The sequence below is a fragment of the Urocampus carinirostris genome, chromosome 8 (assembly GCF_059441175.1).
Source record: "Urocampus carinirostris isolate Australia breed hairy pipefish chromosome 8, RoL_Ucar_1.0, whole genome shotgun sequence".
Classification (NCBI taxonomy): domain Eukaryota; kingdom Metazoa; phylum Chordata; class Actinopteri; order Syngnathiformes; family Syngnathidae; genus Urocampus; species Urocampus carinirostris.
This window is the reverse complement of record NC_142356.1, coordinates 14,669,064-14,690,324: the sequence shown is the minus strand read 5'-3', so window position 1 is coordinate 14,690,324 and position 21,261 is coordinate 14,669,064. Positions and strand designations below refer to the sequence as shown.

Sequence of the window (21,261 nt, the reverse complement as noted above, 5' to 3'; positions counted from 1 at the left end):
TGAGCTTTTTTTCACTTCTCTTCCGGTACTTACCATCGCATCACGCTGTCTTCGGAGGCAGGTTGATTATACCGGCCAGCTAACTGCTTTGACGGATAAAGATGCGGCGGTGAAATATTCCACACAACATTCAACTCACATTTATTCCAGTTTTTTTTTTTAATATATTCCGTGAAAATGACGACCACGAAGACTTATCAAGGAATGGAGCCCGATGCCAAAAGCAGCTCCAGGTAAAAAAAGACCCCAAAAAAATCATTACACGAGCCATCATTATGACTGACTAATCTAGCTTGTGTAAACGTCCTTATTGTGTTTCTTATCGTTTGAAAACATTGTTTCGCCTCTGTTGGTGACACGTTGATTCAGTGAGGAGAGGGCCCTATTTTAAACGAGCTTTTTTAGCATTATAGCACGTGCCCCTTTGTACACCTTGCAGTTAGCCGTTGCCATATTAGCTCACGTCATTTTGAATGCAACTATCTTTCGTTTTATGTTGTTAATGACCGGTTAACTGATATCTCTTTTCATTTATATCATAAAAGGTATGCCATAAGGTTTGCATTGCAGCGTGGGGTGTTTTACATCAGGGTGGGGCTTCCCCGAGAGGCAACAAAGAGGTCACTGTCCTGTTAAACTGGAACGCATTATACATTTACAGGTTTTTGAAAAAAATATATATCTTGTATTGGATATCATTACATTGGAATATGTATGCTTTCAAAACACCTTAGAAATTAAGTCTTCATTTGTTACTAATTTGTAAACCTGTTCATGGTTCATCCAATTTTAACTGAAATTGGTTGTCAACCACAAAATGTTACATAATATATTTCGGCCCTCAAGTATAATCATTGTATTTTGTATTCATATAATATGTGCCATCAAGCACTGTTTTTAATCCAACTCCAGAGGTAGCCATTTTGTTACTGTGTGTCGCGGAATGATGACGTCACAACTCTAGGTTCAGATATTGAACAATGATGACTCTGCTTCAGACAGTATGATAAACCCTGGTTGTTAGCTGAGTTTCAGACAAGTGTTTCGCAACCTTTTAGTGAGCCAAGGCACAATTATCTCATCTCATTAGCTGCACCGCTCAACCTCAGTAGGGTCACGGGTGTGCTGGAGCCCATCCCAGCAATCATCGGGCAGTGGGCAGGGGACACCCTGAACTGGTTGCCAGCCAATCGCAGGGCACACAGGGACAGACAACTCGCCCGCTCATTCACACCTAGCGACAATTTGGACCGGCCAATCCACCTGAAATGCATGTCTTTGGAACGTGGGAGGAAACCGGATTGCCCGGAGGAAACCCACGCAAGCACGGGGAGAACATACAAACTCCGCACAGGAAGTCCGGTAGCTGGATTTGAACCCACACAGGAGGTTCCCAAGACCTTAGAACTGTGCCGCACACGCGTTTACCGCTGCGCCGCCGTGCTGCCCGGCACAATTATTTTTCATTAAAATATCTTGAGCCACAATGTCCTAAATGTTTAAAAATTCATTCTCAGCACCAGATTAATTCTTTTTTAAAGTATAAATTATTAGGTTGCCTCAATTGACAATTTAATTTTTTATTGTCAGGAAGTAATACAAGTTCATCTAATCATCCATTATCTGCACCACTTATCATCAGTAGGGTCACTGTCTTCGGGCAGTGGGCAGGGGACACCCTGAACTGGTTGCCAGCCAGTCTCAGGGCACACAGAGACAGACAACTCACTCGCTCATTTACACCCAGGGACAATTTAAACCGGCCAATTAACCTGACATGCATTTTGGTTAATAACTTTGTATTTTACTATAATTTTAAAGGTGTGTATTAATGAGCACCTAGTGGTAAAACAATCTAACTCATTTAAAAGAAACAATAATGATTTTAAAAGAACACGCTCACTGAAAACATGAAATATCATATGAATGTGCAATATTAAAATAATCGTAGGTTAAGGAATTTGTGCATTTATTTTACATAACATAAGCCTAACCTAAAAGAATCTGACATAATTGTCGACCGTCTTGCTACTAAGTTACACCAAAACCTTGTGAAACGCTTGACATAATAGAGGAAGAAAATTGCGCATTTCGGTCACTTTGAGTCACAGAAGTTTGTCTTCTTCCTTGTGCATTTTAGCACTTGTTTTTGGATGCAATACATACTGCAAGGAAATCTAGCTGTCAAATAATTATACTCTGTCCCTTTTACCTTTTTTCTTTTTGATTTTCTTGAAAAAAGACAAAACGTAAAATGAGCAAAGCCAGAGGCGCAAAAAATGTTATTACTATGTTCTAACTAGGTTCATATTTTTAACTAAAATAAATAATTGAAATCATCAAAATAATGTGCATTTTATGAAATATATGCACCACAGATATTTTTGTAGTACTATTGTAAAGAATGTAATTTAACAAATTGCAAAATGGCCACAGCAGGCCAAGTCATGTTTGTGACGCCCTTAATCACAAGCAGGGTTGGGTAGGGTTACTTTAACTGGATTACTTTCAATTACTTTTGGATTACTCCAATACCAAATATGCTAATAAAAGACAAAAGAAACTAAATATGAATAAAATGATGACTCACAACACGTGGTAAGCTTTCTCTTCTGGCTTTGATCTCCGGCAAAACTAACAAAGTGCGACAGAAACAAAACGAAAATAAATCCAAACAGCTTGCCAACATCATTTTTGCTGTTCCATGTATTCCGTTACTCCCCAGGCCTGCACAAAATTTAGTCATTTTATTCATATTTAGTTTCTTTTGTCTTTTATTAGCATATTTGGTATTGGAATAATCTAAAAGTAATTGAAAGTAATCAAGTTAAAGTAACCCTACCCAACCCTGGGTACAAGGAGTCTCAAAGGGCTGCACAGATCAAAGACTATTGCAAACTACAGACTATTATGACACCATCACCTGATCTAAAACCTACATGAGGGCAAATAATACACAGATATTGTCAACATAAAATTTGGGTCATTCATATGCTATAGAATAAAAGTATATTATAAGCTTAGATTTAAACATTTCAGAATATCAGGGGTAAGAGCATTCCACAGCACGGGGTCCCGAATGGAGAACGCTCTCGAACCTGCGGATCTCTTCTTGGCTCTTCTTTATTCTCCAAAATTGATATTAATCAAAATATGGTGTGAAGAAATACATTGGATTGACTTCCCCTTGTAGAAATTGAAGCTACATCTGTAGTTCTGTATTTATCCCCAAATATGTTTCTTGTGGTTAAGGGCTATTCAAATAAACTTAACTCGACTACAGTAAAAATGGCATTTATTAATTCTAGTGTTTTCCACTTGGTGGTACTGTTTACCTCTTTCAGCGCCAGACCTTCTCCCGGCAACAGAAAGGAGCTTGAAGTTTTAAGATTGACAGACGCAAACAACCCAAAAAATTAGAAAGCCGGCAGCAAGTGCACAACATGTTCCAACAATAACAGCTACAACACTTGCACGCGTCTGCCTCAGGCAGATTACAAAAAAAACAAAACTTTTCAAATAAATGTGTGGTTGCTCTCGAGTTCTTTGGATTGCGCAAACACCCGAGACAATGTTTGAGGAAATGCGGTTGAACTATTGCACAATTCCCTCAGAGGGAAAGCTCGTGGGTAACTTTCCATTTTATGTCCTGACAGTATTTTTCCAATGATACACCTTTCATCACAACACAGGTATTATGCGGTATGATGCAATGTTATACAAAACCGATATTAAAACAGTTGAGAGTACAGTAGACCTCCAGGGTACAACGGTTTGAGGTGGGATCACAGATTAAAATTGGTTCACAGCGGGGGGATGGGAACCTATGGTAATTAGCTCTTGAGTTCCGCGTCCCAGATTAAAAACATGAGGACATCAACGTTTTATGAAGTAAGTACTTCTAGATAAAGCTTTATTTCCATAGTTATCATGATTTTTCTTCTCCCTTTAGCGTCTTTGCAAGTCTTGGAACCCATAGTAAATAAAGTACACAAAAGTATTGTATTGTTCTTGCCCACAAAGTCAGCACAAAATATTGAATATTCTGAACCAAATAAAGTCAGAGAGATCAATACTTTTTGGGAGGGAGGTCATCCAGTAGCATTTGGGCATTTTCATGATGTTGTGACCCAAATTAGTAGCAGACCAGCATCTTATATGGCGCTGACCAATAGCAGACTGGCATCTTAGAGAAGTAACTTGTTATACACATGAACACCGCAAAGTTTGAATTTTGTAACTTATTGCTGCTTGGTCATCCTGGAACCACATGTTCGGTCCGTTGTCAAGGTTTCTGAATTTTCCTCATGCCTAAGTCATTGAGTTTTTTCCTTGCCCTCATGTAGGTTTTAGATCAGGGGATGGTGTAATAATAGTCTAGTTTGCAGCCCTTTGAGACACCTTGTGATAAATAAATATGACTTGACGTGACTTATGTGATTAAATAATAAACATATATACATATAAAGAAAAAAATATGTTTTATTACCTATGGTCTTACGTGACATGAACTGGTACAGTGGAGTTGGCAGAAAACTTCCACTTGCGAGGATTGTCATGCTCTTAGAAGTTTTCCTTGCTTTAATCCCCTCCTTATCTTTAAATAAAAGTCCCGATCACAGGTTGGTTATGGCCATGCAACTGAGCAAGTGTGGCGATTCTCATACCTTCGTCGTATTTGTTGATACCAGAAGCTTCGTTTCCATAGTTATCATGCTCTTGCCTCTCTATTTACTGTAGCAACCTTGTGATCCAAAGCTGATAAATACAGTATAAAGTTTCAGAGCACACACGATTCTGAACAGAGTGAAGAGACAGAAAGGCATAGAGGAATGTACTTTCACCAATAGCATGCGGGCATTGTTAACCGTGCCGTGACTCATAGCACGAGCAAACCGGCATTTTTATATGATGTCGACCAATGGCAAACCAGCTTTTTAAAGACACAACACAAAAACTCCAATGTTTCAATTTTATGTTATTGACAAATATTTTTGTCTATTCTGACAGATTTATGAAATCTCTCTTTAAAGTATTTACTACATGTTTACCCTGGAGTGCCATGTCCCTTTTTTACCAAGTGTGACGTATGACAGTAGCTATTTCAACATGATAGTAGGAAATCGACTTGCAGTCTCATCGCATTGATTTTTAATTCTTACCGTACATTTTTATTGCCAGGGTTCTGCGTCCTCCCGGTGGCGCCTCCAACATTTCATTCGGCGCCGACGAAGACAAACCCCCTGTCCGCAAAGACAAGATGGCCTCCAGCGTTTTTGCTGAGCCTGAAGACCCATACGCCAACAGAAGGAATAACCCGCCCGGTATTCAACTCCTCTCGTCACATGATAAGAATTTAATAACAATACACACAGTCAAAGTGTGCAATTAACAAAATGGAGATGGTAAATATAAAACGGTGCCTTTTATCTGTGTCTGAAACCCATGACAAAAAGTTACAGGACACCAGGGCAGACAACTCTGAAAAGTTGGCTGCCCCATTTTTCCCAACTTGAAACACAATAAGACTGATCGCAAAAAAAAAAAACATTGTTGCAAAGTATTAAGGATTGATAATCAGAATATATAATAGAACAGCACTTTAAGATTAAGTTTATTATAAATCTACGTATTACATTCATTGCATGTATATGACATCGCTGATTTCCATCTTCCTTTAGTATGTACCTGTATTTACTCATCTTCATTCATGCAATCTTTGCGTTGCGTCATCAGCTACAAGCTACGTGAACTCCTCTTCCACGATGCTTTTAATGTACGTTAACGTTTTGTAGCGTCATAAATTTTGTTAGCTTCTTTTGAATATTTCTTCTGGGGCTGAGGTTTTGGCTTAATTCCTAACCACTTATCCATTTTTCTTGTGTTCTCTGTGCGTCTACTTTGGAAAATGATATTTTATTTTTTCTCGAAAAAGTTGTTCATTTTAATTTTATTCATGTACAGAGCACAAAGTTATATTAAACTTGCGTCTACTTCGAGACATATATTCGACATAGTTCACTCTTTTTTTACCATTAATAAAATGCAGAAACATTGCATAAGAGGCAGGGTTGAAAGCTCGTGACAAAAGTCGCGGCTTACGGTACTATTAACAAAATGCACTGGCCCTAGCGCTCAACACTAGAAAATTGAAAAGGATTGCACTGAAAAGAAATCATTTTTTCTTATTTTACGTATTATTTTTCTTTCATTTTTGACTGTTGTCAGCTCAGACTGATGAATACTTAGCTTTAGTGGTTAGATTTTAGATTTTTAAATGTCTAGCATTGTTTTTGTGGCCGCAACTATTAGCAACTGTCATTAGCAGCTTCTTTCAATTTCAACAATTTATCAGGCCCTCGGCTTGTAGTCAAATTTTTAAGTCAGCCCTCTGTCCTTTTGACTTTGACACCCCTGATATAATATAAAGAAATATGAATGTAAAGAAGATAAAATGATTTACCTTTGAAGTGATCTGACTTGAGCTGGTACAAAGGAGTTAGAGGGTGGATGCAGAGGAGGCAAGGAGAAGGCAACACCTGATTAAAAAAGAAACAGATTCCGCTATCTGTAATTTGTATCAGTGTTGTCACTAATCCTGAGATCTTAAGTGAACATTAAATATAGGCCAACATCTCACTCTACTTTCTCATCAGTGTTGGTCATTCGCTCTTTTCCCAGGTGGGAAACCGACGGGTGTCCTGTGCGGAGAATCGTCTGCCCCCTTCAGGAGAGGCGCTCCCAATGCCGCGAACTCCACAGAAATCCCCACAATGGTAAAAAAAAAATGGGGTCATAAGAGCACAAGGACGACTACTTCCTTCGTTCTTCTTAGTCTTAAATTTGGATACTGTTTACTTGTGAAGACTCGTCTCTCATTACAGTTGGCTAAAGGAAGGGTGGAAAAATATAAACAGGAAGTGAAAGTCATCCACTTCTGCTATACTCCACTTTCATTTGTTTACATTTTGACCTCTTTCCAAGAGTACAAGGAAATAGTGGGGGGGGGGAAATTTATATGTGTTATACAGGTTACATGTTAATCAGGGATCACCAACATTTTTGAAACTGAAAACTACTTTTCTGTTAATGAATAGTTCAGAGGGCAGTTTCATACGCATCTTACTTTAACATACCTCTACATACGAGCTTAGTCTTTTCTGGGGTCGTGTCTGTATCTCAGCCTGGTCGTGTAACGAGCACATTTTCCAAATACGAAATAATTTGAGCATCCTTGTTAACCCTAAATAACTAAAAGCAGGCTTCCTACAGGTGCTTGGAATCTGAAAATGTTTGAATTTTAATGTCATGTTTTCAAGGATTGGAAAGTTCTTGAATATTGGGTAAAGTGTTTGTAAATGCTTGAAATTGTTGCCAAAAGCCTGCTTAAATATTAAGCAGACTGATCTCTGCTGACTTCGCTTTGCCATTGTATTTCTTCACTCGAGATTAACTGCAGATTACTTTAGTTTGTATGGTATCCATCTATGAAGCGTCATCACATCCTATGGGTTGCCCCAAGTGGACAGGTTCATGCTACACGTAAATGTGTATTAGTGCAAGGATTCCGCATCAATTATGGGCATTTGTTATGGGTCATAGAAATTAAGGTAGCCTTTCTAGTGATTAATTCCTGCAACTGAAAATGTTTGCAATATAGTACTGCCATTTTTATTCAACACCTAATACATTTGTTTCAAATACAAATATATTAGCGATTTACCCAAGCTCTACAAATCGTATGTTTCGACAAATGCACATTCAAAATTAAATATCGCTCATGATATCTTTGTGGCTCCGGATCTTTTAACGGTATTGAAAAAAATGGGAAATTTGCTTTTGAAGTAATTAAAAAGTGAAATATGTCTTGATGCGTATGAACACTATAGGAATCACATTTCCTAGCAAATTCCAATGACCCGTCACTGGTGAGCTATTTTCCAAACCAGTCTGCAGGCTACTCAGGTAGGGGGCACGTACATTTTCATATTTAAACATGTTTTTAGCCGCAAAAAAGAAAGCTATCAAATGTGATGGCAAGCTAATAATAATGTGGGTAAAATGTATACGTTTGCACAGTCTGCTTTGATGACGAAATCTTTTTGGGTTTTAGGATGGAGACGCGCCCGTTTTGGACAATGGTGAGTACTGCATGTTTCTTTTCCTTATCACTTCATCTGTGCGTGTGGCTTACCCGTATTTCTGCCAAGTATGATGAGAACTACAATGGCTGATTGATATGATTCTGGCAACAGAACAGTATCTTTTTTAAATGTTTGCATTAGCCTGAGCAGCTGCGATTTTAGACTCTTTGAAACCAGGTTTAACTTTCAGCACTTGTAGTCTAACGCAGTTTTTGGGGATTTTATCGGGACATAAAATTGTTTCTTGCTTTGTTTGTGGTTGACAGATTACATTTCCATTTTTGACCATAGTCTGGGATTTTAGTATTTTTTCACACAATAATTTGGGTCGGACCATTCTAGGGCTGCAACCAAAGACGATTTTAATAGTCAACATTAGCGGCAATAGACCAGTAAGTCGAACAAATATTTCGTGCATTTTGCGTCGTTCATTCAGTGGTCAACTGCAAAGTCCATATCAAAGGAACAATTCTTAAACGTTTTAAACAACTGACATTTGTCATTATCAACATTTAACAACTGACGTTTGTTCTTCGGACAGCATGCATTTAACTTCTCATATGTCTGCCAGACACAGTCTGGCATAACGCTCAAGCTCTTCTTTTATTGCGAAATATCCACTTATAAAATGTACAATGAGGGTCATCAAAACAGTATTGGCTTGAAATGTATTGAATCTTACTGAGGCGAGTCGAACTCCGTTTCGCTCAACTAGCCGACTGTTCGTGCATAATCGAGGGACGGCCGTCATTCTCAAGGTTCGCTTTCCAAGTACAGTATTCCTTCGCTACATCTCTTTTCTGTTATAGCTGGTTCACTGCTTCGTAGATTTTGGATTGAATTGTCGTTATTGTCATTGACAAACGTATCGGGCGTTGTGTTCTGCAGCAGACAGCAGACGGGGGCAGGTTGTATGTGTTTGTATTGAGTGGGCGTGACTATTTGTGTGTGAGCGACTGATTTATGCAGGGCAGGCACACAAGTTAATGGGTCCACCCAAAACAAATGGTGACAGCTAACTTATAGCGGTTTAGTACATTGAAAAGAAATACATCAATTAAATGGGTCTCTGAGGAAAGTCAGAAGAGCCCAAGGAACCGTTGATCTCCAGAAAGTGCTCCGGAACTCAGGCAGCGCCGGGAGAGAAAAAAATAGCTGCCCTGCAGGTTTGGCCTACTAGGCTATGTAACAACTCTCATAAACTAGCCTTTCTTAGCCTGTATCTCACCAACACCAGATCCATTACCTATGAAACGGATGACCAGGAGCTACTACTTGTGGGAAATTGCTACATTCGGGACGGCTGTATTTATTCGTAGCAGAAACTTGGCGTTGCTGTTTCGCAGGGGGATCTGGTCCCCATATATGGTGACAACTGAGGGATTGCTGTTGTATTTTTATACGCCGTATCCAGGCTAGAATGCTCCTACAATGTAGAAGTTTCGGTACGCGAACGTGATGTTAACGTCATAATTTCTACATGTTACCGTTTGAGACACATGGGAGACTCTGCAGGAAATATATTCATGTAGAGATTGCTCACACTATTGTAGAGCTAAAATCAGGCTTAAAAGAAATCCAGCCAGACCTGGGCTCATGGGTATTAAAGCTTGAACCAACCTGCGCACACCCAACTAAATTGATTTATCGAGCCCGAAGCAAACCTGAAATTGAATATTTTATTTGTGTGGTCTTGCGGGTTAGATAATGGCCAACTCTGCTTCTCTGGGTCCAATTGTGCCGCTGCCAGCGTACCCACGAACGCGCAGATGCAGAGTTCGCGAGAGGGGCAGAATCCACCGTGTGGATCCTCCACAAACAAAAAGAAACAAGAAACAATGACAGGGATATCATGAATTTAGGGGTTCATGGAAGATGAACACTTGTTTATTTAGAACTCGCAGAACAACCAACATGGAATTGCATACAGCTACATTTCAATAATAAACTGCAAAAGGTTGTCGTCGCTGTCATAAACAAACAGTGGCGCTCATTCCTAAATCGATAGCTGCATCTCGTGGTAGTTAGCAATATTTACATTAAATCACACCACAAGGAGAATCAATTATAAAAAAAGAGAGAAGCCCAGCCCAAACCTGAACATAATGATTGGCATTTTAAACCTGACCTGAATTTTGTGCCGGGCTCAGGCCAAAAATCCTACTATTCTCTGTTCGGAAATGTGTCTGGCGACTAAGGCTGCACGATTTTGGAAAAAAAAAAACTAATTGCAATTTTTCAGACCAGTATTGCAATTTTATTGCAATTTTTGATCATTAAAGAAATGAAATGAAATGATCTGCATTTATATAGCGCTTTTCAAGTCAATGAAGACTTCCCAAAGCGCTTTACAATGTGCTTCACATTTCCCAATAGCGGCCGTGCAGCCATGTAAGGCGCTAACCTGCTTATTGGGGGTATTAGGGGTTCAGTGTCTTACCCAAGGACACTTCGACATGTAACACAGAGGAGCCGGGATTCGAATTGCAATCTCTTGATCCCAAGACGAGCGCTCTACCTCCTGAGCTACATTTCTGTGCAAGTTTTGTTTTTTTGTGAGTACTTAATCTCAACGGGCAGCCCCTACTCAATGTGTCTTAATTTTCCTTATGCTGAGGTTTTTGAGTTTGCCCTTGCCCTCATGCAGGTTTTAGATCAGGGGATGGTGTAATGGTAGTCTGTACAGCCTTTTGAGACCTCCTGTGAATGAGGGTTATACTAATAAACATGACTTTACTGAAAGCGCCCTCTTCTGGGGGGCTTTGTTAGGGTTGCTGTCTGCTTAAATCTAAACTTAAAACTCACTTCTACTCCATAGCATAAAAATAGTCTGTGTAATATAGTGTAATAATCTGTGAAGCCCTTTGAGACTCTTCGTGATTTAGGGCTATACAAATAAAGATGACTTGACTTGACTTGACTCACACGGGGCCTAAAGAATTCAGCCCGACCTGACCCGAGTCGCGGATATATTAACCCGAAACCGTCAAACCAGACGAATTAACTTGATTTGATAACCAAGCCCGAAATAAACCCGAAGCTTTAATTTGCCGCCAAAGTATCAACAAAGCTTTACTTCGGCCCTGCGTACTTCAGATTCAGATTTACTTTATTGTCATTCGTGTACACAGAACGAAATGTTGATACATCTGACCCGCACAGTTTCCTTGAGCGTCAGCCGGGATAGATAAGATTAACCATGTCTTTGTCAGAATTTTAACGCAGCAGTTCGTCATCTCGCGGTTCGATGCCACTTCCAGTTGTTAAATGGTCCAGTTAATTGTCCAGAGAGCGAACGTTGGAGAGGAAAATGGATGGGAGAGGCGTTTTGAAGGGTTTAGCCTAGCGGTTAGCCCGGCCCGACAACCTCGCTTCCTCGTCCGGTCACACCACTCTCTTGCCACTCTGCTTCGCTGCTTTGTAGGCCGCTGGGTCTTGTTGACATAGCAGTCCGTGGCTAATAAACACTCCCGAGTGGTCGTAGCACCGAGCGCTTGATGTCTGGATGATCGCATATCCAGCAAAAAAAACTGCGATCGTATATGAATCTGCAGTTTGAGCCGACTTTGTGCGCCGTCAAAACTGAGTCGAAGACTGGGTCTTATGGCCGTAGTCGGCGAGCTGTGCGTTGGCTTAACTTCGCAGCTTGGGGTTTACTTGGGGCTGAGTCCCTCAGATCAAGTGTGCACAGCAAGTGCAGCGCCAAAATAAACTGTTGGGCGCTGAAGTCTGCATTTCAACAACATGCAGATGACACACTGCAAATAGTGAAGTATTAGCTCAAAATGTAGAGAGAAAGTTTGTATGCTATTGGTAAGAAGCGGAAATGACGTCTGACGTGAGGGAGGCGGAAGGAGGAAGCGGCGTGTCCCCTACCCCAACTACGAGGATGAAAATTTGTTTGGATTTCGTGATTTGGAGTTAAACTGATGGTTTGGTAAGGATTTACTTTATCTAACTATTTCATTGAGTGAAAGTAATTGTATGTTGTGCGGATCCTCCACAAAGGGGAAAAAAATAAAAGATTTGCATTTCAAACCGAATTTGGGCGCGGTTCCGGCATAGCGTGCTCCTTGCAAACTTTGCTTCGCCTTTATTTTGTTGTGGCGTTAAAACTTACCTCTACTAATAAAATTATAATAAGTGTAAAGATAAGTAATGTTTTATTTACGTGTCTTGTTTGATCTGTGGATGGAATCTGTCGGTCAGTAAATCTGACAGATTCTTTTGTGTTATATTATAAGTTTAGGTCAGAATAACTGCGGGATTTGTCTCAAATTTCATTGGATATGGTCTTGAAAAGGTCTTAAAAAGTCTTGAATTTAAACGGAAAAATCCAGGGGGAACCGTGGTTGATTTTTGACGACAACGTGGACTATACCCGTTGCAGTCCTAGTCACTTTGCATGCATGACCAGCAGTTGACCTACCGATGGAACTGCAAATCATAAGCCGCCCCCCCATTTGTGTTTTCAGGCAGTGACTCAGCCGAGTCAGCAGCCGCTCCGGAGCGTCAAGACGACGCCCCTGCTGCCGAAGATCCTGTCGGGGGTCCGCCCACCGGACGTCGAAATCCCCCCGGAGGAAAGTCCAGCCTCATTCTGGGTTAAATGGCTCCCGAGCAAGATGCCCGCTCCCTCGTTCCCACCTCCTGATATTTCCATAGTGCCAGTCCTCCACATCTCAAGTGCATTGTTTTGATACTCCTTCTTCGGAACCGTTTTGTACTGTTGTTATTTATTTTGACAGAAGCACTTTATGTCCTTCAAAGTCGGGCGTCGGGTCCTTATCTTCACCGCTTTTCTCCCGTACCATTGTTTTTCACAGTTGAAATGGCACAACTTGCAGGCGACAACTCTTTCACTCTTGTATTTGTTTTAAGATTTCCCCTCCCCTCCTCCCCCCGCATGCAAGTCCAAATAATCACAATGATAAGAACCTCTTACTGTAAAGCAGGGGTGTCAAGCTCATTTTGGCCAGGGGCCACATCGTAGAAAAAGCACTCTCACAGTGGCCACACTAGTAAATTCTTTGAACAAAAACTGTGCCCTTAGCTGGAAGGCTCACAGTTAAGTTATGAATCTGGGGTGTGAGATTCAATTAAAAAACAATTATTGAGGTTTTTCTCTCAATGTTTTTTTACCTTTACCAACAGTTATCGTATTTTCCGGACTATAAGACGCTCCTGATTGTAAAGCACATCCTCAAAATATTCCTTTGTGAGTTGTGTTTGTTTCATAAGTAAGGTAATCGGACTATAAATGCATGAAACTAAAGGTACAGTTATAGTGGAAAAAATAGGGAAAAAACCCATAGAACATAAACATTATGAAATATGGGTACACAACTAAATTGACTTGATTCATTCATACAAGGTTACAGAATGAAGAAGCACTTCACTGTAATACTATAATGCATTTCCGATCTAATGGATGGTATTTTCGGTCACTTTTGAATTACGGGAAAATATTTGGATTTTAGGCGCGCCTAACAGTCCGGAAAATACGGTAATCTCTTGTGGCGGTTATCGGTTTTGCATCTGTAAAATAAAAAGGCAAATCATTTAAAACATTTCCACTATGGTTAACTCATGGAAATGTATGCATACTGTGTCGAAAATAGCTCACAAACACACAAACCTTTCCCTACTTTATGTTTCAATGACTTCTTTTTTTTGGTAAAATAACATCAGAATATGTGTTTCCTCAAATGTACTAAATGGTTGTTAGCAAAAACACTTTGCTTTGCAAGTGTCGCCTGGCGGACAAATATAAAACTACAGGCAGTTGTTTGATGTCACGCGGCTCGTTTTTTCTTGCGCTTCTCTCGGCGTTGTCTCACAGTCCTTATTCAATCAGTCTGCGGGCCTGATCCTGCTCGAGGGTGGTACGTTTGACACCCACTGCTGTAAAGCCTTTTTTTTGTGTATGTTGTATTGCGACTGCATGGAAATATTCGCTTTTTTTTTTCGACCGAAGAGGAACATCCGTAATCCCCGGTATTCCAAATCTTGCCTTTTTGTATCTCTGCGGTTAACTTTTCAACGGAAGTGTGCCTCTTTTGCGTTTGAGTCAAGGTTAGGTGGTCCGCTAGCATGTCAACGTTACGAGTTATCAGAATGTCTTGGGGCCTGATGTTCAAACGAAGCCGTCCTACATTTGACAAGTGACCTTATGAGCTCAGCCTTTGTTTTTTTTTTGTTTTTTCTGCACACTATCTCGTCACTTATCCGAGACGCCAAACAGCCAGATTGTTTTCTGACGTCCAGATTTAACCAATAATCCCCTCGGCTACCCGTACTGTTTTACTCATTTTTATATATTTTCCCCTCATGCTGGATGTTAAAGTCGCTTGCAGACGTTTGAAATGAAGAAGTGGCACAAGAGGAAAAGTTGACATTAAAAATCAATTCAGACCATCATGGTTCCGTGTTTTCATTGGCAAGATTTCCCTCAAAAGGGCTTTGTTTTAATTATTGATCTTATCGCACGAAATCTCAATATACCCATTTGTTAAATCAATCATATTCTCAACATAGTTCCAACAATGTTTTAAGTTTGCTGTTTGGAGAAGGAACCAGAAGTGTACACCATAATCAATTGCAAAACAATTACAAATATCTCAGTCTATTGATAATGAATCCACAATGTAAACAGGAAACTTAAATTTTTTGAGTCTGTTACCTCAAATCCCAAACGTTCCACACAGTTGCACAATTGGACAGATGTTTTTATTTATCCAGCTGACCGTAACTTCTTTTCCCACAGTTATTTAAAAAAAAAAAATCCCCTAATCCATGTAATAATTGAAAACAAATAGTGTATGTGTGTGTATATATATATATTTATATATATATATATTCAAATCCAGCTACCAACTTTCCTACAGCTTAGCCTTCCTCTTCTCTTTTAATAAGAAACCTGTCCATTGTCAGAATATATATTTATACTTACTTACTTACTTATTGCTCCAGCGAAGGTCGGGGGGTCCCGTCCCTGTGCGTTGAGCCGACCAGATGAACCAGGTTTTTCCAATGCTGGCGGTCTTGTGCCAGCTGTTCTGCATCCTCTACGGCAACTCCGTGTTGTTGGAGGTCGCCCGCAACGACGTCGAGCCATCGAGTGCGGGGTTTCCCTCGTGGTCGTCTCCAGCCTGCGGCCTTTGGGTCAAACTGGAGAATGGCTCGCGTCGGATGGTCTGGTGGTAGACGAAGGACATGGCCAAACCAGCGGGTGCGGCGTTGTGCGACCAAGGAAGATGCTTGGGGCTGGCACGTGCGGGCTCTGAGCTCTTTATTGGAGACTCGCTGGGGCCACCTGATGTTCTCGATGGTTCTGAGAGCCCTGCTATCAAAACCATCGATTCTTGTGGCCAGGGTGTCGTTCAGGGGCCATGTTTCTGAGCCATAAAGCAGGATAGGGAGTACGGCGAGGTTGTAAATGCGGAGCTTCGTCTTGCGTGCGATGGTCTGGTGCCGCCAGAGTGGTTTCCAGAGAGACTGCAGAGCAGATGCTGCCAGGGCTCTTCTGCGGAGAATCTCTGGTTTTAGGTCCCCATTGTCTGTCACCATGGACCCCAGATATACAAAGCTCTTGACAGGCTCTACGATGTCGCTACCAATTTGGATGGGAGGTGGATCTGGTCCATCACCGACATACATGAACTTGGTTTTCGTCCAACTCACTTGCAGGCCAAGCCGCGCTGCCTCTTCGCTGTAAATGCCCAGAGCGTCTCTCAGCTGGCTGTAGGAAGTGCTGAGAATGATGGTGTCGTCAGCATACTCCAGGTCAGTCAGGTGGTAGTTGCCGAAAGACACTCCGGGGATGCGCTCACTAACCCTGAACATCAGATGGTCGATGATGCAATTAAAAAGGTCGGGAGCAGCCACACAGCCTTGGCGAACGCCGCTGGAGATAGCAAACCAGTCGGAGTCAATGCCGTTGATACGGACACAGCTCTCTGTGTTGCTGTAGAGCAGCTTGAACAGGGCTATGATCTTGGGTGGTGCTCTGAGAGCTTGGAGGATGTTCCACAGTGAAGAGTGGCAGACGGTGTCAAAGGCGGCCTTCAGATCAATGAATCCGATATATAGATGGCGATCTTTACGGAATTCACGGGTCTTTTCTATCAGCAAACGGACGGCAGAGATGTGGTCCGTTGTGGAGCGGTTGGGCATAAAGCCAGCCTGCTGGGGACGGCGGCAGCTTCTGATTGCTGGAAGGGCACGGCTGAGCAAGATCCTGGTAAAGACCTTGCCCGGGATGGAGAGTAAGGTTATGCCTCTGTGGTTTCCACAGACAAGCCTGTCGCCCTTGCATTTCCAGAAGGGCAAGATGACTCCTCTGGTCCAGTCGGTGGGCAGCTGCTCCGATTCCCACACCTGGTTGAATAGGCGGGTTAGCCACTCCACCATGCCATCACCGCCGGCCTTGAGCATCTCGCCGGTAATGGCACAGATGCCGGGGGCTTTCTTGGTGTTCAGCTTCTTCAGAGCAGCTCTCACTTCCTCGGGTGTTACGGGGTCTGTGCAGCAGGTGTCGTTAGGAGGTGCTGTGCTCGCAGCCCGTAGGAGGGTGGGATCAGCCGGGATGGTGCTGTGCTGCAAGAGGAGGCTAAAGTGCTCCTTCCAGCGCTCGAGGCAGTTGGCGTCTGTCATGATGAGGTTGCCGTCTGAGTCCTTTACCAGGGCTGTCTTTATGTGTGGGCCGCTACGGGCTTGGCGTAGTAGACTGAATACGCGGCTCATGTTGTTGTTGTTGGCCGCGGACTCAAGCTGTTGGGCTTCTGCCTGCCAAAACCTCTCCCTATCTTCAGCAATGGCCACATTGCGCAGGCGATTCAGTCTCCGATACTCTGTGAGGTCGCCTCGGAGTCGGGCCTCACGCCGCTGGTCTATGATGTTTAGTGTCCTCTCTGATATCCAGGGCTTTCTCGGGGAGGATCGCGGGCGTCCGAGGACATTGTGAGCAGACTGGAGGACACTTTCCTTGAAGGCCGCCCAGTCTGTCAGCTTGTCAGGAGCCAGGGTATCAAGAGAGCGGCGGATGGAGCAACTGAAGTCTCTGGCGATGTTGGGGTCGCTGAGTCGGGAGGAGTCGGGGCGAGGCAGAGTCTTGTGCTGGTTGGCTCGGAGCTTTAGCTTGAGCTGGGCCACCAGCAGACGATGGTCTGTGTTGCCAAGCTGTGCTCCTCTGAACACCCGGCAGTTGGTTACAAACGACTTCCAGCGTCGTGATATCAGGATGTGGTCCAATCCCTTCCTGGTTCTGCCATCTGGGCTGTACCACGTCCAGTGATGGATGCATTTCCGGGGAAACCAGGTGTCAGCAACACAAAGGTTGTTTTGGTGGCAGAGGAGGAGGAGGCGGTTGCCATTGTCGTTTGTTGTGCTGTCAACGAAGGTGGTGCCGACAGGTGAGCCGGGGGACCGATCAATGCTGGATAGAGTGGCGTTGGCATCAGTGAGGATGATGGTGACGTCGTGTGGTGGGGCTTGGTTGACAGCCTGGTGGAGTTGGTCAAAGAACGCGTCCTTCGCATCCTCATCAGCGACGTCGGTGGGGGCGTAGGCGACGATCACTGTCATCTTGCCGTGATGGTGGAGGAATCGAGCAGACAGTAGTCTGTCACTTATTGGTGTCCAGCTGATGAGGGACCTCCGGAGGGCTTTTGGAATGGCAAGACCGTAAGGCCGGTCCGACTCTCGGGGCCACTCCAGATGTAGCAATGGTTGCCAGCTGTTGTTTCACCATTGCCTTGCCATCGTACTTCACAGAGCCCTGCCATGGTGATGTTATAGCGACAGAGCTCTCGGGACAGCAGGGTGGCAGCTCCGGGGCGAAGGAGTGTCTGGACATTCCAGGTGGCGACACGGGTCTTATGACGAAGATCGATCCGTACTCGTTGGTCGGGGGCAGGCTGGGGTCCGTTACAGTGTTGGTCAGTCCGGCTTCTTTCTCTGGTCAGTTTCGTAACAAAGTGTGTTTCTCCTGGGTGAGTTGTTAGCCCTCCGCAGGATAGTCGGTTGGTGGGGCTGCCACCTCACAGCGTACCGACACGCTGGGGTCTTTGTTTGTCTGGAACCTACCCCGGAGACCGGCCCGCCATGGGTGACCCTACCAGGAGCAAGCTCCCGACGGTATCGCTCTCCAGGGTCACTGGAACACGCAAGCCCCCTCGCCGCATCAAGGCCAGACCCATCCGAGGGGGAATATATATTTATATATATATATATATATATATATATATATATATATCAGCAGCACGGTGACGCAGTGGTTAGCGCGTGTGCGGCACAGTTCATGTCTTGGGAACCTCCTGCGTGGGTTCAAATCCAGCTCCAGACTTCTTGTGCGGAGTTTGTATGTTCTCCCCGTGTGCCCTGTGACTGGCTGGCAACCAGTTCAGGGTGTCCCCTGCCCACTGCCCGATGATGGCTGGGGTGGGCTCCAGCACCCCCGCGACCCTACTGAGATGAGATATATATCTCATTAGCTGTACCGCTTATCCTTATTAGGGTCGCGGGGGAGGGGCTGGAGCCCATCCCAGCCATCTGCGGGCAGTGGGCAGGGGACACCCTGAACTGGGTGCCAGCCAATCGCAGGGCACACGTGGACAGACAACTCACTCGCTCAGTCACACCTAGGGACAATTTGGACCGGCCAATTCACCTGAAATGCATGTCTTTGGAATGTGGGAGGAAACCGGAGTGCCCGGAGGAAACCCACGCAAGCACAGGGAGAACATACGCACGGGGAGAACATACAAACTCCGCACAGTAAGGCCGGTAGCTGGATTTGAACTCACGCAGGAGGTTCCCACGACCTCAGAACTGTGCCGCCTTGCGCTAATCACTGCGCCGCCTGGCTGCTCTTATATATATATATATATATATATATATATATATATATATATATGACAATTTAAATGCTCTTGGTGTTTCCTTTTTGAAGGGACTGCGTATTATTTAACATCAACTGGTGGTAGAAAAAGAACTTCATTTGAAAAAAAACAACAATATTGAGTTGAATAATAAGCAAAAAATATGAACTATTATGTAAGAATGTATTCTTTTAAATACTTGGCGGTTGAAAAATGAGCATTTATTTGGAATCACTTCACGGAGAGCATGCTGACATGATTGTTGCCATCCTCTCCTGAGTCTACTGTCAAAAAGTAGGTTTTTCCTCTTTTTGCATTTTAACATTTAAAAAAGACAAAAAAATCGAATCAAGTTAAAGAAACGTGTTTTTCAATGTAAGATACTTTTTTTGCTTGATTTAAGTATTATTTTGTTATTGTTTTTCTTTTTTAGCTTTGCTCCTTTTCATTTTTACTTCTTTTGTTTTAGTTTTTTCCTTTTCTTTTTTCCCGTTTCTTTTTTACATTTTCATTTCTTTCCCCCTTTTTATTTCATTTTTTTCCTCATCTTCCTCTTTTTCCCCTTTATTATTCTTTCTGTTCTTTCCTTTATTTCTCCACAAAAGGCAAAGCAAAAAAATCAAGGGGAATAATGTCAGGTTTCGTTGACTTTGAGTCTCTTTAGTATGTATTCTTCTTTGCGCTTTTTAGCACTCGTTTTATGTTTCACAACACCAAACAGAAATCTAGTACTGTAGTTACACACTGCATCTTCAGGGCCATATTTGTAAAAATATTATTAAAAATGTCGTTATACATCTTTTGGACCTATCTAGGAAAAGTCCTTTAAAGTGATATAAAATATAATTAGGGGTGTCAAACTCATTTTAACTCGGGGGGCCACACGATAGAACAAACATTCTGTCAGGAGCCGGACTAGTAGATTAAAGAGAAAGAAAAAGAGAGATAAAGAAATAAGAGAAAGAGGGAGGGAAAAGGAGAAAGGGCAGGACAAAGAAAGAAAAAGAGAGAGAGGGAATGAGCGTGAGAAACAAAAGATAAAAAGTCGTGAGAGAGGGGGAAAAGAAAGGGAGAGGAAGAAAGAAATCCAGAGAAAGAAAGACAGAGGGAGAGAAAGAGAAAAAAAGCGCAAAGGGTATGAAGAGAGAAAGAGAAAAGAGAGGAAAATAAAAAAGGAAGTCTGAGCAAAAGAGGTTAAAAGACACAAAGAGAGAAAGAGACAAAGAGCAACAAAGGAAGGGAAAAAGAGACAGAGAGTGAAAGAGACAGAGACAGGGAGTGGGAGAAAAGGGATGGAAAAGAAAGAGAGAGAGAGAGAAATACATACAAGTACAGTGCCTTTGTGAGAGGCACCTGGCTTTGGCAACATCAAGTTGACATATTTCAACCTGCAGCTTGTTTTTCTCTTGCGCTTCTCGGAGTGTTGTCTCGCGGGCCGGATTCAATCCCTTGGCGGGCCTGATCTGGCCCGCGGGCCGCCTGTTTGACACCTGGGAATTAAGGGGATTTTTATATGGGGTTTTTAAGCAACACAGTGGCGAGTCATTTTGACCTGACGACAACCGCAGGGCGGCAGCACGGCGGCGCAGTGGTTAGCGCGTGTGCGGCACAGTTCTAAGGTCTTGGGAACCTCCTGCCGGACATCCTGTGCGGAGTTTGTATGTTCTCCCCGTGCTTGCGTGGGTTTTCTCCGGGCACTCCGGTTTCCTCCCACATTCCAAAGACATGCATTTCAGGTGGATTGGCCAGTCCAAATTGTCCCTAGGTGTGAATGAGCGAGCGAGTTGTCTGTCCCAGTGTGCCCTGCGATTGGCTGGCTACCAGTTCAGGGTGTCCCCTGCCCACTGCCCGATGATTGCTGGGATGGGCTCCAGCACCCCCGCGACCCTACTGAGGATAAGCAGTGCAGCTAATGAGATGAGATGAGATGAGACAACCGCAGGGTTAAAAAGACAATTTCGATCGCTACTTCGCGGTTCCACGTTTGCGGATTCATAGCTTCGCGGGTCTAATAAATAATAATAAAATAAAATAATTAAAAAAATATATATATATAATATATATATATATATATATATATATATATATATATATATATATATATATATTTTTTTTTTTTTTTTTAAGCATTTTTGAAGGGGCGTCACTACTTTTCACTTTTCGTGGGTGGTTTTGGTCCCCATTAACCGGGTCTAAAAAATAATAATAATAAAATATAGGAATTAAAAAAAAAAATT

The 21,261-nt window shown here is 42.8% G+C and overlaps 1 protein-coding gene across 1 annotated transcript; it reads left to right on the top strand.

The window, feature by feature from the left end:
* LOC148360787 (jupiter microtubule associated homolog 1-like) lies at positions 1 to 14,561 on the top strand. Its single transcript, XM_088341694.1, has 5 exons — positions 1 to 233; positions 5,182 to 5,324; positions 6,682 to 6,776; positions 8,114 to 8,141; positions 12,620 to 14,561. Exons 1-5 carry the CDS (start codon positions 178 to 180, stop codon positions 12,751 to 12,753), a joined length of 456 nt encoding a protein of 151 aa, XP_088197820.1. The 5' UTR covers positions 1 to 177; the 3' UTR covers positions 12,754 to 14,561.
* The last annotated feature ends 6,700 nt before the right edge of the window (positions 14,562 to 21,261 follow it).

Coding starts and splice junctions, on each gene's coding strand:
- LOC148360787 (XM_088341694.1), top strand. CDS start 178: ATGACGACCACGAAGACTTATCAAGGAATGGAGCCCGATGCCAAAAGC. Junction 234..5,181: donor GATGCCAAAAGCAGCTCCAG/GTAAAAAAAGAC, acceptor TTTTATTGCCAG/GGTTCTGCGTCCTCCCGGTG. Junction 5,325..6,681: donor CAGAAGGAATAACCCGCCCG/GTATTCAACTCC, acceptor CTCTTTTCCCAG/GTGGGAAACCGACGGGTGTC.